Source organism: Mercenaria mercenaria, unplaced genomic scaffold (assembly GCF_021730395.1).
Source record: "Mercenaria mercenaria strain notata unplaced genomic scaffold, MADL_Memer_1 contig_4270, whole genome shotgun sequence".
Taxonomy (NCBI): domain Eukaryota; kingdom Metazoa; phylum Mollusca; class Bivalvia; order Venerida; family Veneridae; genus Mercenaria; species Mercenaria mercenaria.
The window spans coordinates 9,965-37,653 of NW_026462487.1; the positions used below are offsets into that span (position 1 = coordinate 9,965).

Here is a 27,689-nt window from a genome sequence, read left to right on the forward strand (position 1 = left end):
ACATTTTTTTTAAATCTCTGGAAATTAATGCTATATTTCTTAATTTCTGACAGACTATATGTTACAGAAAATGAGAATTAATTGTTTTAACTACTTTTTATGATGAAAATTGAAAAGCGTTTGTAAATTTAACGCGCATTGAACATCAAACCCTCCTCAGCGTTAATGGTAACGACAGCGGAAAACTTCTTTATTGCCGCGGCAGTCCGGGTTCGATTCCTGACGCTGTCATCCTTTATTTTCTCTTGATATGGTATTTTTAAATAGTTGAGAAACAAAAATTCCTATTCTGTTGTTCGTAATATGACCAAACTTCAATTTGAAAGATAGCCTTTATGATCTGATAGTATCGAATACTAGTATTCGGTAACACTTATACGAAATAATGTAAATTATATTGATTGATATCTTTTAATATTTCATTTAGGTTAATCTATAAGATTGGATACATATGTCTAACAATTATACTTGTTTTCTATTTCATACTTGAATACAGGACTGCTGAATAAAAGCATTTTAACATGAAGAGATAAGACGTTTTTGGTGAATCATTTTACTTGTCTAAAATAAATCTTAGTGAGAATATTATACTGAGCGCAAGACTGGAAATTCTTGAAAACTCTCCAGATCATTTAATAAAAAAAAAAATAGTGGCAAATATATCGTACAGAATTTGCTAATTTACCACGTTTTTAAGAAATGTTTGAAATAAAATGAATCGCGTAATGGCGGACAGGTTATAGAACACTAATATAGCATAATAACGACGAACAGGTTATGTGACTCTATTTTTTGCTACAATAAATGGCTGCGAATGTTTGTGTTTAAGCTAGCTTTCGTTTAAATAGTGGATGTATTTTTTACAATTAGTAGAAATAGAATGGGAAAGTGTTATTTAGATCACATCGCTGCACTTAATATGCTTTTGTAGAATCTCTCTTGAAAATATCTTCCCTACTTTTGTCGTGACTTTGTCAGTTTGAAGACAATTCTTCAAAATGAGGTGGCTGCGTGTGTCGGCACTATGAACACCAAGCATTATATATAAAATATAATGTTGGGGATAGATTTTAACGTAATATAACTATTAAACGCAAATGAAACACTTTAAATAAGTTGACTGTATATCTAGTTTCTTTGCGCGAAATGAGCACTTAAATGATGTCATCCCTGCCCACACGTCATTTCATTTTTCATATTTTTCACATCATTTATAACGTTAAAATATACCATTCTCTGTATCTGAAAACTACAAGAGTCCATTTATATAACCTTTAATGCGTGCAAATTCTATTTCAGGTTGACACAAGAGATTTTTCAATTAACTCCAACTGGACGACGATTTGTTTTCAAGATAGAGAATACGCTTATGTGAGAAGTTTGGTCAGTAGATGCTGACAGACAGCCCGGATGAGCCATCGTACTCAGTGACATTCGCACCTCAACAGACAAAAGCTTACATTTATTGAGATCATGAAACTGAAGATTTCCATGGGGTGCATCATTTGTAACCTGCTTACATATTGAATTCCAACACAGAATGCATCATGCATCTTTTCAAAGCGCTAAATTTGAATACATCTTCAGACATTATAAAGGATGTACTGCTCTTTTAGCAGACGGCAAATCGAAAAGCCTATAGTGGGAATCAACATTCACTGGAATAACGAAACAATTATAAACAGTAATAAAGAAGTGTTACTATACTGATTTGTTGCGTTAACGGTGTTTTTTTTTCAATTAGAAACGAACATCTAAAAATGCATAATGTTATTGATTGCTATAAGATTCCTTCACTGGTTGTAGGTGCAGATGGGAATTTCCGGCTTCGAGGGTAACTGTTCAGCCGAGAGCCGGATATTCCCATCTGCACCTATAACCAGTGACAGAATCTTTTTCTTGCATACCGACATGAAGAAATAATAATAATAACAATAAAATCAATCGAATGGCTTCTTTATAGAACTATTTCTTATAGCAGCGTAATTAAACAAAGCGTGGGAAAGCAACGTCCGTAAACAGGAAAGATGTCATGACGTTTCATAGACAAATAACAATGTTTAGTTCCGATTTTGTTTTATCAGTTGCAGCGTAACGTTATGAAATTTTGATAAAATAACGTCCTTTGAATCGAGAAATATATTATCAGGAACCAAGAGGAACTGTCAAGGTATTAGATTTTTATTTCGTTTTTGAAAGAAAATATAACTACATGAATCATCTCCATATATGTAGTTCGTAATACGTCATTTAAAGCACGAGAGTCATCTTACACCCCGGGTGGATTTTTCCAGCACCGGTAAAAATACCGGAAATCCCCGTCTGGTATGCAAGAATTACATTTTCTGCTTATTTCATTTGGACAAAAGATAAAAATAACGCATAATCGTACGAGAAAAAAAAAAAACTGTTTTTTTTGTTGTTTTTTTTTTAAAAGTATTTATATAATGTTATATATAATGTTAATTTAATCTGACTTGTCTCCATTGATGATAATGTTTTTCTCATACCCTGTCTTTGTCTTGATTTTTCCTGACATACCGTATTCTGCTAAAGGTTTGTTTAACCTTCATTCTATGTCATCTTTCAGTGTGTGCCCCATATACCAGATTAGTTCTAATAAAATAAAAATACGGGATAGTGCATATACGGGAAAAATCTGGCCAACGTATATTTCAACAATATTGTTCCGTGTATTTCCCGTATACGAAAAAAACAAATTCAGTCTGTATGTGACACAAATACGGGATCTGTATCCTACGTATATCTTGCATATACGGGAAAAACCCTGGCCCGTGTATCAACAAAATATAGTTCCGTATATCCCCTTATATCAGATGCAAATAAATTCCGTATATGCCACATGTACGGGATCCGTATATTACGTATACCTTGCATATACGGGACAAGTCCGAAGCCCGTATATCAAAAAATACAGTTCCGTATATGCCCCGTATATGTCAAAAGTACGGGATCCGTATACTTAGTATATCATGCGTATACGGAAAAAATCCGATGCCCGTATATTAGAAAATACAGGTCCGTATATGTCCCGTATATTAGATGCAGTTGCAGTCCGTATATGTCAAAAATACGGGCTCCGTATATTACGTATATCCGGAATATACAGGCTCGTATACGTGTTCCGTATATTCTAAAATACGACAAGTATACGGGATAAATTTCAAAGACCCTTCGAATACATGGAAATAAAATCTATGTTAAAGCAGAACACTAATAAACACCATTTCTAATTGATTTTTTTTGAAAACTCGTATATTTAATATATACGGGAAATATACATGTATGTATATTCGGCGTATACGGGATCCCGTATATGCATGACAAATATACGGACTTCCCGTATACTAGATGTTCCGAATACGGGATTGTATACTAGGTCCGTATATTTATAATATACACCCCGTATACTCCCGTATTTTCGAAATATACGGGACCGTACACTCCCGTATATTGACCCTTTTTTCGCAGTGTGCGTGTCTGCGACGTTGTAGGAATACTACGTTTAAGGAACGTGGCTTTCCCTATTCAATATTCATCCTTGCTCCACCTTCCTCCAATATTCGAACCTTGTATCTACCCCTTAACATCCAACCCCAATTTTCTGTATTTTGCATATTTATAATGTACTCGTTGTTGGATTTTTGAAACAACATGTCTGCCATATTTATATTTTTCCGTTACAGCTTCTTTTGTTGCGGGCCTACTTTGCGACGCATGGCTCTGTGGCTGTGTTTTGGTGGCTCTGTGGTTCGGGGAAATCTACCCTCACCTTTTATCTTTTGTATCCTCGCAGATCCCATACATGGGAGAGTAACTGATGATTAATTGAATTATTTCCTTTAATGCACACTATATATATAAAATCATTGTATCCTCGTGATACAATGGAAAATAATTATACTTCTCTGGTCCAAATCACTTAGAAGACTAAAATGTCATGGATACAAGACAAGAATACAGAGTTGAGTTTTGTATCCACTGTTGAACACTTTCAAATGTGTAGCTCAGTTCAGATCGGGCGTTTGTACAAAGCAACACTGCAAGTGATGGATTGTTTTGAAATATGCACTCTCGTCTTTACTACGAGGTGCTTTGCCAGGCTATTGAAATGTGTTGGTGATTAGTCCATATACAAGTATATATAATGTATGTTTAGAGTGAAATACATGTTTATAACATGGTAAGTTGTAATTAAGTTAATTATTCTTTATTGAACAAATAATGACGATGTATTTTATCTTTTACGATTTAAACAGCGTTGTGATTCCCATGCCTCACTTTCTAGCACTATAGTTGGACGCGATCTTCTTGCTAGACAGACAAAATGCTTCGAATGTTGTTCTACTGATCACTGCAACACAGCTTTGTGCTATCATCTGGAACGTGAGTGCATGATTAACCTGCAGTCAGAAGTTTTTAATTTGTACCTTCGATTTACGTAAATTACTATCTCATCGTAAGTTATGGGTGTTAAAACTGCAGCTTTTTAAGTTTATTTAAATCCTCAATACAAATTCAAGTGCTTAAAATGGGCATAATGCATTGCAGCACTTTCAATGTCTATATTTAGTAACTTATACTACGTAATACAGTAGATAACTGAAAATGCATGCTAACCTACGCATGATTTCTTAATGATCTGCTTCCCTTTCAGCCAAGCTATGTATCGATGATGAATCCATGGATTGTGCAAAGCTTAATTCTTTATTCAGCGTTTGTAGTGACGTAAACCATGCAAGGAACGTATGTCCAAGATTCTGTGGACTTTGTATTGGTATGCAGCATTTTTAAATTATTTAAGAAAGCTAAATAAATTAATTTCGTAACATAAGTAAAAGACGGTTAAACATATATATTAAAATCCTTTAACTATGATGAAATATAACCCATGCTGGGATTTTTGCTGTTGTAAAATGGGTTAAGAATAGGGAAAATAGATATTATAATTGCACACAGGCATAGTTGAACAGTATCTGCTATTGATTCTTTAAGATATAATTCATAGTGTAGTACTGAAATAGCAGCACATTCAACAGATTTCTTGTTTACAATTATCTCAAAGAACGCTACACTTTGGGGAGAAAAAGCAAAACCTATTCTCGGCTTTACGCCCAGTGATTCTATTCAATTTCTTACAAGAAAAAAGGACAGAAGTCCAAAAAGATAGGCCACTATTAAAGAACATAACTACCTATAGAGTACACAATGTGGAGACTGGAGCATTTGTAAGCGGCTGAAACAAACACAATAATAATATTATAGCAAACACTAAAAAAACATCGAGAACGAACAGTTGGAACGTTCAGTGGAAAAGAAAACGACAGGAACTTAGAACTATTTAGGTCCTACCATGTTCATATATTACAAGACGATGTAAATTTATAACAGCCGCCATGTGATTCCCATACACACATAGCTGTAACCATAAGACAATCTGTAAAACACAAATATACTCATGTAAAAATATATAAAATAAAACCCATGGGACTGTAAACGTATATACTAGGGGCTGAGCATTAACAAAAACACCCACCATTAAGGACACGGCGAAGAAAAACAGAGGATAATTATCAAACTAGTACGTACTTAGAGAAGGATTTAAGAGGAAGTTCCCTTGGAGTCCACCAACTCTCATGGTCAAAGAGGAAAGCATTATGACCAACCTAAAATTGCTGAATAAATAATATGCAGTGTACCTGAGAACAGCTATTATAGCCTCTTGCAATAAAACGTTTGGTAACTTCAACCAATAATGGTCGGAAACGTCTGTGCCTACAATTTTATGAAGTCAATCACATATCCATAAAATTCAGGTTATAAAAAAGTATTCAAAAAGAATTTAAAAAAGAATTTTGAGACGAAATTTGGTTGAGTACTGAATGAATGAATTCAAAGCAATCAAATTATCAATAAGACAGAATTAATATATTTCAAAATAACCACATCAGCCATATGTGATATAATAGTTAGAACTATTAACTTAAGAGGAGGCTAGGATTTATTTTAATGCAGCCTGTGTACACATTGTTTTGTACAAATTATTTTGATCCAGTGTATGCATTAGTAGTATAAAACGGGACGGAGAAATCTGCTGGTCCTGAAGATTTGCTCCTTCCATAAGATTTTCTCTTTGGGGGCACTGCGCATGCGTTAAAGGGAGATAAACGTGACAAGAGGTCTACCATGATTGTCGGGAGTGATCTTAACTCGATAGGCACCAAGATTCCTGGAAGTCTGCGAGTGTGTAAAAAAACAGTCGCAGACCTATGCAATGAATTCGGGAGGGTCCCTGGATATCAAAACTAGTCTTAACTCGGTTGGCACCAAGGTTCCTGTAAGTCTGCGAGTGCATCAGAAACGGTCGCAGACCAGTGCAATGGCCTCTGGAGGGTCCCTGGATATCAAAACTAGTCTTAACTCGATCGGCATCAAGATTCCTGGAAGTCTGCGAGTGCATCAGAAACGGTCGCAGACCAGTGCAATGGCCTCCTGAGGGCCCAAAATGCCAAACCTAGTCTTAACTCGATTGGCACCAAGATTCCTGGAAGTCTGCGAGTGCATCAGAAACGGTCGCAGACCAGTGCAATGGCCTCCTGAGCGCCCCAAAATTCCAAACCTAGTCTTAAGTCGATTGGCACCAAGATTCCTGAAAGTCTACGAGTATACTAGAAACAGTCGCAGACCAGTGGAATGGACTCGGGAGGTTCCATAAATGCCAAAACTAGTCTATTTCAAAGGTTTTAGTGTTTAAACTTAATTTTGAGAACAAAAAATCACGAACAACTCTGATTGATAAATATTTTATTTCCAACAATAATTTCCACATTCTTTTTATTCGGTTGTAATCATCTCAATGTGCATTGTATTTAATTTAACTTTATATGTCAGTCAATATTATTGAAAGTGCACTTTTTGTGTAAACAGTTACAGTTACAATATGATATCCTGTACACAGTTGATCGCTCCATGCTTCACTTCTCTAAATCTGTTTTTCTCCTGTCTCAGAATCTTCCTCCGAATCTAAGTCGTCTTCTTCATCCAACTGAGGTATATTGAAAGTGCGAAGAATTTTATCAAACAGAAATCTCCTCTTAAGAATTGCGTACTTCAGTGCCTCATAACTCTCATAACCTTCTGTTTCAATAAGCTGATTTATGGTGCCCTCTATAGCTTTATAAAGGGCATCTTTTTTCATGGCGTTGAACCAAAGTAGCTTCTTGCCAAATGCATTCATTAGGGCTTTTCTGTATTTACTTTTCATGTCCTGGAAAACTGTTTCTTTTGCATCAATTTCGCTGATTTCTAAATGTTCTTTTAAAAGTTCAGCAACTTCAGAATCATACTGCCGCTGGCATTTTGAAAACGCCTCTTCCACAACCTCGTCCCAGGGATCAATATCCATAGATTCCTCCTCTGTTTTCGTAGAGGTATCATCACCCTGATCATAATCGTTTCCAACTTGCCCAAAAATGTCTTCTTTGTTAGAAATACCTGACATGGATCCATCATCAGAGTCCGAGTCAGAATGCGCAGCTTTTCTGTGACGTAACATATTGTCCTTTCGTGCAAACTTTTTCAAACAAATATCGCAATCAAACATCTCGGTCCAACTTTTTAAACTTTTAAACAGAAGTAGTCCTTTCAAACTCTCAAGTACGAATGAAGGGGAAATATAATGAACACTAACTGTAATACGGGTCCGATAACACTGATGAGTTTAGGCTCTGTTGAATTTTATTTTCTTCGGTAGGAGAAACCTTCGTTAGAGAAGATTTCTTATTCTTACGACCAGTGCAGTCTGTCTTTCGTGTTGAAATATGATGCTTGCTCTTTTCCTTGACTTCTTCCATTCGTTGCAATTCAAGGTCGATGAGAGTTCTCTCTTGTTTCAATTGACGCTAAAGCATGCTCTTCGCTATAGCTGTTGTCTGTTCTGCCGGAAGAACCATTCTAATATACATCTCAGAACGAGGATTTTGCTGAGAGAGGTCCCGTTTGAAGCGTTTACATTTAGGCTTGTTGACAAATATATCAGCCTTTTCAGAAGAATATTGTCTCGAAGATCTCCTTTTTAACTTTCTCGATTTCCTATCCATTGTATCGAAGAATTCCATTTTTAGTGAATGCTCGTCCGTATCTCTTGCTAGCTGAGCTGTGAATGTCTTCAAATCAAGTGAGACCGTGTATTTATGTATCAGTCACTTGTTTCAGAAATTTTATGTTTATGATCCAAGAGTCTCCTTTTACAGATGCTTGAGAAATGCATGACGGTTTTCAAACATGCAGTCGCAAAATTCGCAGATATTTGAGTGATACGCGCATGTATGCCATACTCTGAAGTGGTGTAATAGGTTTCTCCAACACAAGAAAAAGTAATCGCATTTCCTGCATTGAAATATAACGTTCTCGTTTTCGTTACTTCCCATAGTGAGGATAACGGTCTCGTTTTATAAACAACTGACCACAGCGTCTACACCAGTCAGACGTACCCTGTCTCACAGATACTTCTTTTATACACCTTCAAGCTGCATTTAATGCCTCATTGCCTCCTCACTGCCTCCTCATACCTCCTCACTACCTCTTCACTGCCTCCTCATACCTCCTCACTACCTCCTCACTGCCTCCTCATTGCCTCCTCACTGCCTCCTCATACCTCCTCATTGCCTCCTCACTGCCTCCTCATACCTCCTCATTGCCTCCTCACTGCCTTCTCATTACCTCCTCACTGCCTCCTCATTGACACAAAGTTAAAATTGGTCAGCAGCACGCATAACATGAAATCATTGAATCGTGAAATTGTAAACATCATGAAATTAAAATGTTGAAAGGGCTGTATTTATACTATAAGTAAGACATAAGGAGGCAATGAGAAAGCTGCGCATTCTGACTCGGACTCTGATGATGGATCCATGTCAGGTATTTCTAACAAAGAAGACATTTTTGGGCAAGTTGGAAACGATTATGATCAGGGTGATGATACCTCTACGAAAACAGAGGAGGAGTCTATGGATATTGATCCCTGGGACGAAGTTGTGGAAGAGGCGTTTTCAAAAGCCAGCGGCAGTATGATTCTGAAGTCGCTGAACTTTTAAAAGAACATTTAGAAATCAGCGAAATTGATGCAAAAGAAACAGTTTTCCAGGACATGAAAAATACATACAGAAAAGCCCTAATGAATGCATTTGGCAAGAAGCTACTTTGGTTCAACGCCATGAAAAAAGATGCCCTTTATAAAGCTATAGAGGGCACCATAAATCAGCTTATTGAAACAGAAGGTTATGAGAGTGATGAGGTACTAAAGTACGCAATTCTTAAGAGGAGATTTCTGTTTGATAAAATTCTTCGCACTTTCAATATACCTCAGTTGGATGAAGAAGACGACTTAGATTCGGAGGAAGATTCTGAGACAGGAGAAAAACAGATTTAGAGAAGTGAAGCATGAAGCGATCAACTGTGTACAGGATATCATATTGTAACTGTAACTGTTTACACAAAAAGTGCACTTTCAATAATATTGACTGACATATAAAGTTAAATTAAATACAATGCACATTGAGATGATTACAACCGAATAAAAAGAATGTGGAAATTATTGTTGGAAATAAAATATTTATCAATCAGAGTTGTTCGTGATTTTTTATTCTCAAAATTAAGTTTAAACATTAAAACCGTTTCTATTATACTCGTAGACTTTCAGGAATCTTGGTGCCAATCGAGTTAACCCTAGGTATGGCATTTTGGGGCCCTCAGGAGGCCATTGCACTGGTCTGCGACCGTTTCTGATGCACTCGCAGACTTCCAGGAATCTTGGTGCCAATCGAGTTAAGATTATGTTTGGCATTTTGGGGCACTCAGGAGGCCATTGCACTGGTCTGCGACTGTTTCTGATGCACTCGCAGACTTACAGGAACCTTGGTGCCAACCGAGTTAAGACTAGTTTTGATATCCAGGGACCCTCCCGAATTCATTGCATAGGTCTGCGACTGTTTTTTACACACTCGCAGACTTCCAGGAATCTTGGTGCCTATCGAGTTAAGATCACTCCCGACAATCATGGTAGACCTCTTGTCACGTTTATCTCCCTTTAACGCATGCGCAGTGCCCCCAAAGGGAAAATCTTATAGAAGGAGCAAATCTTCAGGACCAGAAGATTTCTCCCTCCCGTTTTATACTACTTGCATTTCAGAAACGAAGCAAGCACTGTTCCTGATCACTTCTGTAAAGAAATTATAGCTAAGTGTCAAAAGTACTAAAAAAAATAGACTCAGGGTAATTTCAGTTGACGGAAACTGGACAGCATGGTCTTCGTGGAGTAAATGTGACGTAACCTGTGAAAATGGGCAACAGTCTCGGACAAGATCGTGCACAAACCCGGCACCAAAGAATGGTGGTCTAGACTGTGTTGGTGACAGTACTGACGTAAAAGTTTGCAAAAAGGAACTTTGTCCTGGTACTGATAAGTTTTCTTTAAATACTTTTGTTTGCGGTTTATACCCATCTTACAAAGTAGTACAGAAAGTGAAAATGAACTGATATCTGATATATGTTTACACGCGATTACTAAATATTATACAGATAGTACGTTTCTGTCATAACATCGAAGGAGATTCCTATATTACAGGAAATAACATTGACAACAGATTCATTTCATTTTATTAATAGTTCATGGCGGATGGAGTGGCTGGTCGCAATGGGGTGTGTGCTCGGTAACATGTGACATGGGCTTACAACGTCGTTCTCGAAACTGTTCTAATCCTGTTCCAAGTCTCGCAGGCAACTACTGTTTTGGTGACAGTCTTGATAACAAACTGTGCATGCCTGCTCCATGTGCAAGTGCGTTCTAAACGTTTAAGATTTTTACTTACTTCAGTTTTTTTCACAAATACAGAATACCTGGAACTTGTAAACTTTAGCCCCTTGTTATCTTATTATTTTATTTCATCATTTTAGAGGGTATAGTAAATAAAGGTTACACTCAACAGGTCGTCCAACACGACAAAAATGAAAATGTTGCAGGCTCGGTTTGATTGAGTCTTTTCATGGAAGTAGTTGAAATGCATTCTACCGTCCACCACGAGTTGAGCAGAACTCAATATTTGCACATGTTACAAGTATCAAAGAGCAATTTAAAGCTTATTTGATAAAATAAGTATTGTTTGCATGTATGTCTGCATGTTTGCATGTATGTAACACACATATCTTGTTTCATTCAAACTGTCATGCAAATATAAATTAAGGAAATACTTTGCATTTTTAGATGGTGGCTGGAGTAACTGGAGCTCGTGGGGCATATGCAGTGCGACATGTGGCGGAGGAATTCGTTCTCAGTCGAGGTCTTGTTCGAACCCTCATCCTTCGCCGTATGGAAAATATTGCTTAGGTTCTAATGACAGGGTGGAGTCATGTGGCAATATGAATTGTGGTATATTTGTAACTGACACAATTAAAAGTGCAAAATGTCGAATGATTTATTAACAAGTCCCTTTGAATTGTTTTTTACTCAAATATTTCAGTATGCCTCGCTTCGCACAAAATTTGTGTTTAGTGATCAGAGGCTAAAACACTGGGCGTCCTTGGGCGCTTCGTTCCGGTTGTTCTTCTTTGTCCGACCCGAGATAAAATCGCCCTAATGACACGAACATGGCTCAAGAACATTGTTCTCGGGTCAACATTTTACACCACCTGCTTATCGGGAGGACCGCGAGCAATGCGAGAACAATATGGTGGAATGAGAAGATACAACTTTAATGTCAAAGAAACATCGTAGCGAAATAAACATATGAAAACTTTATGATCACATAAGGTAATATTTGAATGAAGAAATGACACTACCTTTGTAGAAATGTTGTTTTGCCCCCGACGATAATGTTAACAAGAGCCGTAAACAAGGCTGTAAAACTCCACTTCCGGTTCACGATGTTAGAACGTTTTACTCGAACTGCGTTATCTGACTCGACTCGATTCCATCCAGGGAGTAAACGCCCAAGGACGCCCACTGTGATAATTTCTCAATTGTTGACATTTAGTCTAGAAAAAATGATGCCATGGCGGTATAATTTTAATTGTAAGCATTATATACAATCGTAACATGTCCAGAATAATCAAATTATGACGGTATTCTATCTACCAATGTTTATATCTGCATATTGTACAGCCGCATAACTAACCATTGCTTTCGGTGCAGCAGGTGTTTAAATGTATCTGACTTCACGTTAAACTGTACCGCAAGGCATACATATGTACTTCGGCGACACTGATCATGTTGTGTTGCACAACGTCGAATTTATTATTACTTGTGACAGTCAATATCAGTTAATATTACATCAAATATTAATAATATTTTAATGGTATAATTATTTCTTCAAGCCTTTTCTTTTGAAGAAGAAACAGACATAGTTATGTTTTAATTTACAGAAACGAAACACTGCTTGTCCAATCCATGTGTATATGGCCAATGCTATGAAGCTCTTCAAGATTATCTTTGTTCATGCAACCATGGTTACGAAGGTCGTTACTGCAATATTTGTATGTAAAAAGTATTTAATTATATTACTTAAATAATTCATCCGTATAACTGATTAAGTTATATCATAATATAGTGTTGATACATCTATACACTTTTTAAATTTCATGGGGAGCTATATTCATCGGCATTGGAAAAACAAATGCAAAATGTTCAGATAAGTTCTTCTTTTCTTACAATTTATATGGTTGTTACGTGACCTGTCCAGCTATAAATTATGAATTCGAAACCCTAAAATGTGTAAATTGTATTTGCTTTAACGTGCAGCGACCAGCCGTTGCCAGACCGATCCTTGCGTTCACGGCACATGCGTAGACATGTTAAATGATTATTCTTGTATTTGTCATCACGGATACGAGGGGCGTCATTGTAACTTTTGTAAGTATTTGTTTAAACGAAATCTTGTTTTACTCTGTTGTGAAGGACTTGTGAGTCACTTTGAAAAAAATTGTATCTGCACTTTTATTTAAAAAAAATTGTATGTTGCTATGTAAAGGAAAAAGACAGTGTAAGAAAAAAAAACTGTCCGAATATTTTAAGGTCTCAGTATGATTACATTGAAATAGCTTTCGCTGCAAATTTTTTAACCTGCACTTTCATATATCGTATAGGATAGGCGGCTTGAAATAAAAGTTGTATTTAATGTATTTCTGTGGTTAACTGAAATATCATGGTGGTTTATAATTATATTGCATCAACAATAGAATTCAGCAATCAAAATATCAAAATGCACTTATATACAGTTATATTAGACTTTCACTAAAACAAGACAAAAGTCCATCGAAAAAAGCAACATTCAAAAGAGGCAGCCGCACTCCAGCTGAATATATATTATACAATTATTGCCTTTTAGTGAATTCAATATATGGATTTATCGACCTGATAAAGCGATATATTGTCTGTGATTTGCCCAATATGGGTTGGTGCTTATCATTCCTGTGAAGTTTCGTTGAAATCCAGTCAGCAGTTTGACCTGTGAAAGCCGGACAAGTTCTTTCTATCCTTAGCTCTGGTGGCTATTTTGTGCAGCGAAGAGGAACGTGCCGGCGACATGCACAATTAGGGTTGGTACTGATAACTCCTAAGATGTTTCGTCAAAATCCGACCAGCAGTTCTACCTGTTAAAGCCGGACAAGCTTAATGCGGATAGACGGACAGACGGACGTACGGCAAATGTAAAACCAATATGTCTCCCCCATAAAATGAGGGAGTCATAATTCCATTGATAAAAAAAATTCGAAGAAAGTATTTATTTTGTCCCAGATAAACGCGAAACACGTGCTTATCAAGCATGTAGAACAACGGTAAAGCACATAGTAGGTTGACTTTAGCTAAAAAAGAGGCTCATTTTAATGGGTAGTTAATCGCGAAAGTACAACAAAGGCCGTCATATAACAAAATGTTGGCAAATATCTGAATTTATGATTCTAGCAAAATATTGTCTCAAGTTTTTGCGGGCCAAGAAATCCAAGATGGGGTATAAAATATGACCAAAATAAATTAAAATGGATTTTTACCTCTTCAAAACGCATTGAACATTAAATTTGTTATTAAAGTTATAAATTTATATAGTCATTTCAAAGTCCTGTCAAAAAGGAGTGATTTAAGGTTCAAAGTCAATGTCAAATTCTAGGTATTACCCCTAATCTTGTTGAAAATGTGTTTTATTTGACAAATATGTTATTTAAGAAATAATTAGTTCCCAAACGTTGTTTATTGTAGAATAACCCGAGTTTTGAGTTCTTATGCGTAAGAATATATCACGAAGGCCGTAGGCCTGAGTGATATATTGTTTCGCATAAGAACGAAAAACTTGGGTTATTCTACGATAAATCACACTTGGGAACTTAATATTTCGATTCTAACACGACATACTAGTATCAACAGTGTTAGAAAAAATGGTAATTACTTTTTACGACCGTGCTACGCACCTGGATCGGATGACGTCATTGCACGCGAGTGGTTTATTGCAGAATAACCCGAGATAGATTTTGCTCTCCATATATGTAGGTTATTTGCTGGTCGTGTTAGAATAATCAACATACAAGGCAACAATGCTGTATGTCAAGTATTCTATTCATAACAGAACTCTCAAATATTAGTTACTGCGGAGAAATTCAGACGTCCAAGATGGCTGACATTGGCGCAAAAGTATGCTGAGAATAATAAAAAAGTATTAATATGACATTTAATTTTCATATTTTTATTTCACTTTTGCATAAATATTAAGTTTCCTGCATGAGCTCTTTGACAACACGACAGAGAGGTATCTAAGCCGGTATGGCAGACCAGAATAGTTTATTATATATCAAAGATGATATTGATTAAATGCATGCACTTAAGCCATACAAATAATGAACATACTATAGTTTTATATAAAGACATATATAGAAATACAAACCATTAAAGGAAGAACCAAAAATACTGAAACCGAATAGGAAACACAAACAAACAAACAAAAAAAAAACCTGGAAAAAACGCTCATGAAGATTCGAACCCACAAGCCTTTTATCCAATTGTTGTCTGCATTTTACCCAACTGAGCTATGTTGCCATATATTTGGTGGATATCTAAAATGAATAAATACTAATATTTATTTGTTAAGTAATGTGCAAGTATTATGAATTGTTATTTCATCAGTTATCATGAAATGGACTCTTCCCCGCGTTTTAGCGGGAATCACGTTATTATTGGGGATTATTATTATTATTATTATTATTATTATTAGCTCGACTATTCGAAGAATAGTCTAGCTATTCTACTCACCCTGGCGTCGGCGTCGGCGTCACACCTTGGTTAAGTTTTTGCATGCAAGTACATACAGCTATCATTTAAAAGCATATATAGCTTTAAAACTTATTTTTTCTTTTTCTAGGTCAATTACCAACCTCACTGGGTCAAGTTCCATAACTCTGACGTGTATTTTGAGCAAATTATGCCCCCTTTTGGACTGGTTAAAGTTTTACATGCAAGTTACTATCTCCAAAACTAATGCAGATATTGAATTGAAACTTCACATGTGTGATCGGGGTTATATATCTAGTTGATAGCAGCAAGTCCCATAACTCTGACCTTCATTTTGGCCAAATTATGCCCCCTTTTGGACTTAGAAAATTCTGGTTAAAGTTTTGCGTGCAAGTACATACAGCTATTACTAAAAGGTATATAGATCTGAAACTTATTTTTCCTTTTTCTAGGTCAATTACCAACCTCATTGGGTCAAGTCCCATAATTCTGACATGTATTTTCGGTAAATTATGCCCCCTTTCGGACTTAGAAAATTCTGGTTAAGGTTTTATATGCAAGTTACTATCTCCAAAACTAATGCAGATATTGAATTGAAACTTCACATGTGTCTTCGAAGTTATAAAACTAGTTGATAGCAGCAAGTCCCATATCTCTGACTTTCATTTTGGCCAAATTATACCCCCTTTTGGACTTAGAAAATTCTGGTTAAAGTTTTGCGTGCAAGTACATACAGCTATTACTAAAAGGCATATAGATTTGAAACTTATTTTTTCTTTTTCTAGGTCAATTACTAACCTTACTTGGTCAAGTCCCATAACTCTGACATGTACCATGGGAAAATTATGCCCCCTTTTGGACTTAGAAAATTCTGGTTAAGGTTTTACATGCAAGTTACTATCTCCAAAACTATTGCAGATATTGAATTGAAACTTCACATGTGTCTTCGGGGTTATAAAACTACATGATAGCAGCAAGTCCCATAACTCTGATATGCATTTTGGTCAAATTATGTCCCCTTTTGAACTTAAAACTCGTTTGATATTTAACATTTTGGGTAATGTTTTCCTGCTTCTGGGACAATATTTCGAATAGTCGAGCTTGGCTGTCTTATGGACAGCTCTTGTTATTACATGCTATCAATATTTTCATTACCATGGTTACAGTTTGACAAATGCCATACTTTAAAACAGAATAAAGTAAGCTATGTTATGTTAATTTCACAAGTGTATACACGGAGAAATTCATCATGGCATCCACGATGGCGGATATTTTTTCAATACAGAAAAGGAAAATAAAATTATAAAATTGCTATACATATATAATTAAAACTTTCATTAAAAACAAAAATCAAATTTTTAATCTTCAAAAATTTCAAATTTGATAAACCGTGCAACGTCTACTAAGATTAATTTGATAAAAGTCTGTGATTTAATTTTAATTTTCCGTTCATAAAATGTACATTAATTTCAATTTTTGAATTCAATCTTATAATAATTAGAATTTCATTCGATACTTATTCAATATATTTTAGTTAGATCTTTTGACTAACTTGTTTCGCAACCTTTAGTTCATTCAATGAAACATGGTATACATTGTTAATATACATAGTATTGGATTTGCCAATCTTTAATTCCATCTTTAATACAATACAGTACATTTATACATACTTTGATTAGAGGTGATGCCAATTTAAATGGAATCTGCATGGTTTCCGTCATCGCTATTATGTAGACATGCAAATGTTATTGGGAGTTTTCATGTCAAAAGTGTTTTGAGTTTGCTCCTATCAAACCTGAAATAAAAAATGTAATTGTAATCAATTTCAATTAAATTACATTTCCTAAGAAATTGAATGTAATTTATAATTTGGTCATTTGTCAATTACATGTAATTGTAATTCAATTAATTTCAGAGCAGTTCTGGGGTGTTATAGACAATTACATTTCAATTACTTTCCAGTTACATGGCACATGCACTACCGGTAATTCAGTTTGTTGAACAAGTAGTACATTGTATATAAGTCTATTACCAGTGACACTTCCCTTAAACATACTTATTTGCATTTCATAGCTGTGAAAAATAACAAGAGAATATTATGGTAGGTGTAAATCTCTTGGACATAGTTCCTTTGTTCTGATATGACTGTTTTATAAGAACCAACAGGTAATCTTTGATAATGTTTGTCACAATGCTTTTGGAGAAAATAATAACATTATAATTTGAAATTAGAATGTAATCCCTTCTCCATATTTACTTTTTATTTTCATTAATATAATTTGTGCATATCATGTGTTCATTGAAATGTGAGAACAATCCTGATTGTTTATAACCAATATACTGTACCTTGATATATTGAGAGAATAAAAGAGACGTTCTGTTCTGTTCTGTTCTGAAATTGTTATTTGACATGTATTTTTATCGAAGCAAAATTGAAAAGCTTAGCATTCAGTTTAATCATTTTTTATCTATGATAAAATATGTCATATTAAATGATACAAAAAAAAAAAAAACATAGCTTTTGACATCACAGTTCTAACAAGATAAAATATGTAATTATCATTGTGGACCTTATGAGTATTCTACAGTTTTAGTGACATAGTTATTCTAGGATGGCTCATGGATGTTTTACAACCTATTTCCAATGGGGTCCTTTTGATAACATGTAGTGTCAGGATAAAAACTTTGAATATATGTTTAAAAAGTAAATAATTAAATACTGAACTATTCTAGCTAAATTTGAAACATATTGCAAAACCATGATCATATAAACCTTCAGAGAAATTCAGACCTCACAGAAATACCTGGCTTTACATGCATCGGCTCTAACCGAATTCTGCTTGAAAATGTATTAAATATTAATTGAGGGCAATATTAATCACTGAGTGATGTTCTCCCGCAAACACGCATTTTACTTTGAGCGTTAATTTAATTTTGAAATAACTGAAATCAGTTTACAGTTGTATTACCATGTATATGTGGTACAAAGTAAAGAACTTTGCTACCGTGTTCATGTAACAAGCATGTTAGGTTGTTATCACATTGGTATTGTAATTGAATGTAATTACTTACCATTTGCAAAGTAATTGTAATTTAATTAATTACAATGCTAAAAGTTCATATATATGTAATTTAATTGGACATTTCACAATGCATTGTAATTTAATTAATTACGTTTTAAGTAATTGACCCCAGGTCTAGCTCCTATTTTGAATTTATGTTTTATTCTATTCAGTTATAAAAGGTAAGGCTAGATTTCCCGGAAGAACAGAGAATCCCAAAACACAGCCATAGAGCCATGCATCGCAAAACAGGTCCAGAACAAAATAAAACTGTAACGGAAAACTGTAGCACACCAGTTCTTTCAAAAGTACATTTCAATTATGTGCAACATACAAAACTGGATAAGAGATAGATAAATGGTTTGGGATGTGGGGCAAAGTGGGAAAGCCACGCTCCAAAAACGTAGTATCCCTGAATCGCAAACAACATCAGCGAAAAAATGCATGTACACATACACACACATACACAAACACAACAAACAAACAGACAAGCGGGGAAAAAACACAGTGGGGCACTTCCAAAGGACGGCTGGCGGCCAAAATTATGGTGGATATCCAACCTCACTCAGTAAAAGGAGAGGGGTGTAAATGCAAGGGGCGAGGAAGGTGAAAGAAACACCAACAACAAACAAAACAATACATTTGTTTGTAACATGAAATAAGAAACGGCAAAAAGCAAGTTGAAAATAGGCGCACCGCCTTGGAACGGTCAGTAATCTATATAAAAGGAAACTGGACTTTAAACGCGTTTAGGTATGACGACCTCGCGTATAACGACTATTAGCTAATACAGCAACTATCCGGCGAATAAGAGCTTAACACAACCTCTTTTTAAAATTATCTCCGTTTTATTTCAGCCAATTTTTACTGTAGGACACATCCATGTATGCATGGAACATGCATCTCTGAAAACTCAGATTACACATGCTACTGTAGTGCCGGTTATGTTGGAAAGAACTGTGACATCAGTAAGTTGATACCTTGTATGATTCAGTTTAAAATTAAGACTGACATTGAGTGTGTATTTTTATGGGTTTTTTTTGTTTTATTTTTATTTTTTTATCCGGCTTAGCTTCGTTTTTTAACAGAATTGCAGTCCTATAACGGCAGGCAGTTAACCTAGCCGGTGTTCCTGGATTCTGTTCCAGTAAACCAAGTTTGGGAACTTTTTTACACGTTTTGCGCTAGAATCACACTAATGCATGTTACTTTCATGTCATAACATCTGCAGAATTCTCATATGTACTCTGTAGTCCGGCCCTTTCAGTGTTCCGGATTCTGCAGATGTTAAATCACAAACACACCCACACACTCACACAAACACACACACACACACACACAAACAAAAAAAAAACAAACAAAAAAAATATAAAAAAACATACGTTATCCCCACTGGTTGGGAACCATTTTCCGGACAAATTTTATAATGTCGGCTTCATTATTCCCTAAAAATATTTGAGATAAAAGAAGCCCACACTGCATAAACTTCAGCTCCTTCCATATCCGATGGTGTAATCAGCATCGCGTTGTGACGTAAAATATGGGTTCCATGGGGACATAAATTGGGTCACTAAAATGAGTTATTTTTTTCGTCAGGTAAACCAGTTTCCGGACAAATATTTTGACAGTGTTTTGTTGTAAATTTGATATCAAAATAAGTAATTAAACTATTTCTACACATTTCTTTATCATTCATCCCTACAAAATTGCACATGAAACATAACCCGACTTTCAATAGCAGCTACGAAAGCGAACCTAGGTTGACTATAAAAAAACTCGAATTTCGTCTTATAGATATAGAATAAATTAGTGCAAAATCGATGGCCCTGCATCTTACGTAACTTTTAGCGTGAAATTAAAAGTAAAATATGTTATCAACAGACAATCAGTATGTAGTTTGATTATTTTTTCCACACTTGGTACCTCAGCTCGTGTAAACTACTGCGCATGCGCAGTGCTATCTACATGCCCCGTTAAGACAGAAAGTTGTTTTGTAAACACAGGTGAGTTATCATTAAAAACCCAAACATTATACAGCCTTATAAAATAGTGGTTTGTTGTAGACATGAAGAACAAACATCCAAATGATCTAGATGAAACAATTACATAAATAACAACGAAATAAAGCGGCTATTACTTGTGTCCGGAAACTGGTCCTGTCCGGAAAATGGTTCCCAACCAGTACATTTTTGGAAAGTGTGTATTTACGATCTATGCTTAAGCATGACCATATAAGTAGTTTTTTCTTATTTTAAAGCGTTTTGCGGCTGTTAAACCTCTCCACGCACTTATATTTTATATTGTTTTCTTGTCCTAAAGTTGAGATCATGGACTACGTTTAATTGTACTATATTAGAATTCCTCTCAAGACGGTGCTTGGGGGCGTTAGGGTGTTATATATATACATACATATATATTTCATCATCAATTATTCTAGCAAATGCGTCCGACTGTTACGACATATTGCACAGGAACATAAGCAGTAAAAGTGGCGTATATAATATTATCTTGTGGAGAACTAAACAAATGAAAGAAGTCTTTTGCGATATGGAAACCGACTTAGGAGGATGGACGGTATGTTACAAGTTTTGGAACGTTTATTGCGGTATTGAAACTGAAAACAGTCAGATCACAGTGCCTTTTTAGTTAATAATTAACCGTTTAGTATAAAAGACGCACCTATAGACGACGGTTATTAAGTTACTGTGCTGAATCCATTTTTAGTCTTGAGGTCACTGTGATCCACTGAGTGATCTTTTATTGACATTTGACAGTTTGACATAAGAATTCGCTAAAAAAACAGTTATAAGATATATGTAGTATTTGCAGGTATTTCAAAATCGTTTTGATGGATCGGTGAACTTCACCAGGAAATTCTTAGAATATATCAATGGATTCGGAAGTATTACAGGGGAATTTTGGCTTGGTAAGTTCTAGCTGAGCCAAGTTTGCCCATGCTGTAACCATTATATTGTTGCTTTAAAGCAGAATTTACACCATCGTGTTGTTTTAAAGTCAAAAAGACTTTTACTTGTTGGTAATCAAAACTATCTTGATGTATGCATAATTGAATAATTTATTATAACATTATGAAGGACCTTGTTTGTTCACGTAGCAACTGCCTTTCAGGTACAGTTGTAGCACAGATCAGGTAATGATGAACTGCGATTTTTTCAGTGTCTACTCCAATAAGTAATTTCCAATTCCCGCCCAAAGGCATGGATATAAAACAAAATTGTATGTGCAGAAAGGCATACCTTACGACAGGATTAAGTGCGTTGTGCAAGAAAATGTGTTTTTATAAAACATTCGTGAAAACTGGTGTCTCAAAGCAATTATTAGGTGATAACAAGACAAACACTTAAAGTCGGAGGTCGCGCTATTGGTGCATACGTAAATCAGATTTGGGAACTTTTTGACCACTAATATAGAGCCTATCATGTGTGCATATCAAATATCCGCTGCCAAAAAATTTTATAAGGAAGTCAGTTGTTTCATCAAAACTGTCTCGAGCGTTTTAAATATATATATTGAAATAATAAGTACATTCTTTATTTCAATAAATTCTTGTTTTTATGTAAGTACAAGGTCATCCATAATATATAACATAAATAATGACTTTGTCAGTTTTACAAAAATCTATATCTATACGCATGTGAGTTTTTGTACACATGAATAGTATTTTCATATGTCACTTTCATCATTTACAATTGAATTTGAAAACAGCCCTCTCGATTTTGCAAAAAAGGTGTAAACGATGTCAAATGTTGCTTGCTGGTCTACGAGTGTTTTCACTGCGTCTGCATCTAAGAGTTCCTTCAGCATCAAATATTGAGCCTAATCTTATTTGCTGTGCAGACTGAGCAGAAGCTTCTGGGTTCATTATTTCAATTTGCGCACAAGTCCTTGAGATTTATCTAATTTATAATATAAAATATTTTTACAATTTCTGCATTTTCTGCCATCTTGGGAACACTGAAAACATGTAACGTCAATGACGTCACGTTGACGTCGCATGCAATTATTCTACCTGTCTACTAGAAACTTGGACCAATTAGCTTGCTATCAAGTACTCAGCCATTTTTCTGTCGCAAAAACTGATTGAAAGTTATTTAAGTTCTTTATGTTAGCATGTATATGGTCATCCTGGATATCTTCAGTGGCGTTGTATATTCAGATTTAATTCATTAAATTTATTATTTGGTTTACAATACATCTAGATAAACAATAAAATGCAAAGAAAATAATTATCTATATAACGTAAAGTCAGTACATAAATCCAAATAAATTTTGAAAGGAAAGCATAAAATGTAACTATTGACTTAGCTTCGTTGAACTCAAAATTGAACACCTAACACTATGTTCAAACCACAGCATCGGTCAGCATCGGTCCTATAGAAATAAAAAGACATCGGAAGCCTTTGGTCTATTGGACAATATATGAATACATAACGCTATCGTATTGTAGTGGCGTACCGCTTTGTAATCTGTATGTACCTTTTATGAGAAAGAAGAATTATGAGTCATTGAATAATTGAACTTTCAAATGAGTGCTTTGTTTTAGGTTTAAAGTATATAGAGGAAATGTCTGCGCAAGGATCAACTGAACTGAGAATAGATTTGACAGCGGCAGACAATTCACACGTCTACGAAGTGTACCCAAATTTTCATTTAGGTACAAACCCTGGTTACAACCTCCATGTAAATAAGGGCGCTGGGACTGCAGGTATTTGTACCGCCAAATTAACTCTTTTGTTAAGTTACCATTCATGCGTCAATATTCGGAAAACACTAAAGACAGAATAAATTCTAAAACCGAAAGAAAAAGCTTGATCAAATCATCACCATCAAAACAATGAATTGGGCAAATAGAGCATACTAAAATAAATATCATGATTAACTAAATATTTAGTATCAAAGGACCTCGCCTATTGACTCCTGTGGAAAATTTGTAGATCTGTCATTAAGTTGTCATACTTGAAAAAATAAATTTCCATTTTTCAACGTATGTGTTCATATTATTTTGTATACACATACACAATTCAAATAAAAATACACAAAACAAAAAAAAAGACGCTAGCGAGACGATGTAGTTTTAAGAAATACAACGTGTAATTTTGTTTTGTTATTAACAAATGTTTTCTAATAATTAGGAGTCTAGGAAATAAATTTGATGTAACGGTTTTCATTGTATACCAATTACTAGGTGATAGATCAGGACTGAGTTATCATAACGGACGACCCTTTTTAACGTACGACCACGATACTGTTCACATATGCGCCCTGGGTAGTGGAGGCGGATGGTGGTATGGTTACTGTGCAGATGTTAATCTAAATGGAAAATATTTCACACCTGGAACAGATCATGGTATCGAAGGAATGTTCTACAGGAACTTTAAAAATACCGAATCTTTAAAGACATCGAAAATTATGTTCAGACGCGTTTAGTGTAGACTGGGAAGTAGAACAAAACATATACAACTAAAAGCCTTGACTTTATATGACTCTTTGAAACAAATATGACATGCATTTATGGAATTTGCCAAATTCAGAAACGACAATACTTCATACAATTCTTCTAACTTGAGAGGTAAAACCCGTAATATTAATAATACTTTTATTTTCTTATTATGTAATACATGTAATCTTCATATTAAAGGACATAGTTATATCAGATATCGAACATCTCTTTTAATCCGGATATAGAGAGATGAGCCCTATATCATCTGCAACTTAAGGAGAACTGTAGTAGTTAATCTGTAAATATATGTTCCTAAACCTGACTTTTTAAGAGTGACAATCGGCTCGTCAATGGATAAAAGATACAAATTCATTCATTGACAACCGTTCGCCCTTTGTTGCCCCTTTGAAGTAATTACTCAATCATACCAGATATCTGATGCAGATTGTTGCATTTTGGTATCGAGTGTTCCCTCTTTTGAGCAACATTTGACGGAGACAAGCATTATTGATTGTTGTAGGGAGTTGTTGTAGAGAGGGATTCGACCGCAAATGTACGTAGATAAAAATGAAAGACATTATAGTCAAATAACAATGTTCATATACATACGACATCTTATCTCCAACCCCAGGACATCTTAACTCGTGCATATGACATCTTAACTCGAACGCAAGACATCTTATTTCGATCGCATATTATCTTATTTCGTGCGCACGACATCTTATCTATATGTATAAGGGCTCTTTGTGTGTATTTAGGTCAACAGTAAAAGCATACGGACAAGTAGATAATTGTACCGACACATTAAAGGTCATTTGGCGACTTTCAAGCTTTAAGGGTGAGGAAGACACCAGGTCCCCATCTGTACATTATTTCATCACGGGCGGGCACTTAGGGTAGAACCATCGACCTTTCATAAGCCAGCTGGATAGCCAGCTGGATGGCTTCCTCACACGAAGAAAATAACGCCAGGCATAGGATCGAATCCACATCGGTAATGGGAAAGTGATTCGAAGTCAGTGACCTTAGTCACTCGGCCACGGATGCCCCTACAGAGTATTTGTAACCGAGTCTATGGAGATAAATGTAATGATACAACATTGGTTACGTTAACATCAAAGAAGGATTTCTGGGAGAGTTCACAAATTTTCAAAGTATTTTTTCTCACTGTTTGTTAATGCAATGTGAATCATGGATCAAAACACCCCTGAACACCATTTTGGTTCCTGGCTTCGTCTTTACGTTTAAAAATAAAAAGTTTCCAAAACTGGTTCTTACTAATTTAAGCTGTAGGGTTAACGCACGTTTTTTGTGTAACAACATCTGCAGAATCCCAAGGGATTGGTTGGTGCACGAGCCCACAGGCACGGGTCCAGTGTATATTTTTTTGTTTAATATAATTTTTTCACACAAATATACTTTATATATGTTAGTCAAATGAAAAAAAATCGATGACAATAAATCCGGTCATAATGTCATTTACATTGAAAAGGTGAACTATGCGAGCGTAACGCTTTGGGAAGCTACTCGGCAAACTTGTGGAACATTTCAAAATCGGAGTTTATACACTTGCAGCCGCTACCTGCATGATTGCACCTTCGAAACATTTAAAGCCATCCATAAATACTAAACTGACCCCATAAATTGTTTTGATATACACAGAACAAGTCTCTAGGAGCGAAATATTTCAAATATCCCCGGCGATTTCAGCTGCCAAACGAAGTGATAAAAACCAGGAACACGTCCGCTATCCGGAATGAAATCACCGGGGATAACTGAAATATACCGCTCGTAGAGACTTGTACTGTGTTTTTCAAAGCAATTTATGGGGTCAGTTTAGCATTTATGGAAGGCTTTAAATGTTTCAAAGGTGCGATCATGCAGGTAGCGGCTGCAAGTGTATAAACTCCGATTTTGAAATGTTCCACAAGTTTGCCGAGTAGCCCAACACAGCCCGAGGGATTCTGCAGATGTTGTTTCACGAAACAAACGTGTGTTATCGCTATTCTTGCATAATACACAACTAAAGTGCTGGAAATATCGAAAAAACAAGACTATTCAGCTGACATTAGCCGATCGAAGTCGGCCGTTTCAGGTTGTTATGGACACATGTTTTATTTATGCATATCCAGGGCATACAGAAACAGTGCATATTTTATACATGTCGAACGGACATTCTTGTTTTGGTAATTTCTTTAATATTAAATATATGTAAAATAAGCATGACTCCCCCTTTTTCCGATATATCGGTAGGAACTTTAGCTTTTAAAATTAGAGGCTCGGAACTATGAGAAAAGGGCATACACGGCATCCTGTCTTTACACAATTTGCAGGTGAGGTGCCGACAGAACACAATTCTGCTTGGTTTAAATTAATAGTCTGTCCCTTACGCTTTTTAAATGTAAATATTATCGTTTAATAGAAACTGGTATCGATACCTATATTCTTCATGTCGTTAAAAATGAAATCTCTAGGCCTATAACTAGAAAATTTTGCTTTGCACCCCACCCCATCGCGATCAAAGTTTGATAAACACAAAAATTTTAATTTTTCCAACATCGATATAATCAACTTAGATTGGATTTATAACCTCAAACATGGTTGGTGAGATCTACAAATAAATTGAAACCATCACTACATCAGTAGACTGCATAGATGTGTAAAGTAGACACAAACATTTTTTAAAAGTTTTAGTGTAAGATTTAAAGTTAGCATGTCAACTTTCTCGACTCAAATTAATTTGGAAAACGAAATTGTATTTTTGTAAATGTTGTTTACCTATCATTTTCGGGGATTAAATCGCGGCGTGTAAACTTACTTTGAGTCAAATACTCGTAATAATACAATAATAAGGAACGTCAATTCAGTCGCGTATCAAGAGAGGTAGCGCTTATTACAAGCTAAAGTAAAGTTAGGTTGAAAAATGATATTTTTAATAAAAATGCAGATGAAAAGATTTCATAAATCTCGGACCTTTCGACTTCGGCCAAAATTGATTCGGGATCCATAATTTGCTTACGTTGGACCCGCAACAGCATATTCAAAACGTTCACCAACAGCGCGTGCTCATGAGAATCTCCTTGTTTGTACATGATTTTTCCCTGTTTGTGCATGCCCGAAATCGGCAAAAAACAAAAGTTTTATGCAAGAATGTCTATTCATTGCAAAATCAATATCACCCATTCAATTATATAAGCGCTTCTGAAGTATTATTTTGCGTGCACTGGATATGTACCAGATCGTAGGGGTCTTTCGGTCTGGCAGACCTACACTATGTCTGTATTGTCTCGAATATATATTTATGAGTAGCATCATTCATAAAGTATTTTATAAAAAAAAAAATATATGGAAACACCCGTTTCCGTCACTTCAGTAATAATATTTTAAAGCAGTTTTATAGGTCACCATGATAGTGTGGTCTCTGCAGTTCTGCGGTTACATTTACAACACATAAATGCATGTGGTTTCATTCAAAAATATAAGATTAATTCACTGGTTGAAGGTGCAGATGGGAATTTCCGGCCTCGTAAGTAACAGGAGCCTCGTTACCGCATAAACATTTACCCAGGAGCCGGATATTCTCATCTTCACCTACTACCACAGATAGACTCTTTTTTTCATAACATATTTAAGAAATAATAATAATAAAATCAATCGAACGGCTTTGTTTTTAGAACTATTTCTCACAGCAGCGTAGTTAAACAAAGCATTGGAAACCAACATCCTTAAACAAGAAATTCTTCATGACGTTTCAAAGACAAATAACAATGTTTAGTTCCGGTTTTGTTTAATCAGATACAAACCTGATAACGGTATTCACATGTAACTTTGAAAGCACAGTTACTGTACTGTATTTTGAAACAACTTCTACAAC

General features: G+C 35.4%; 1 protein-coding gene across 1 annotated transcript; it reads left to right on the top strand.

The window, feature by feature from the left end:
* The first annotated feature begins 4,284 nt into the window (after window positions 1-4,284).
* Window positions 4,285-24,010, top strand: LOC128553751 (thrombospondin-2-like). The gene is made up of 12 exons (XM_053534926.1): window positions 4,285-4,407; window positions 4,679-4,798; window positions 10,304-10,474; window positions 10,687-10,857; window positions 11,282-11,446; window positions 12,439-12,549; window positions 12,815-12,925; window positions 19,212-19,322; window positions 20,792-20,928; window positions 21,184-21,280; window positions 22,919-23,080; window positions 23,561-24,010. The coding sequence occupies exons 2-12, from the start codon at window positions 4,705-4,707 to the stop codon at window positions 23,800-23,802; spliced, it is 1,572 nt and encodes a 523-aa protein (XP_053390901.1). The 5' UTR covers window positions 4,285-4,407; window positions 4,679-4,704; the 3' UTR covers window positions 23,803-24,010.
* The last annotated feature ends 3,679 nt before the right edge of the window (window positions 24,011-27,689 follow it).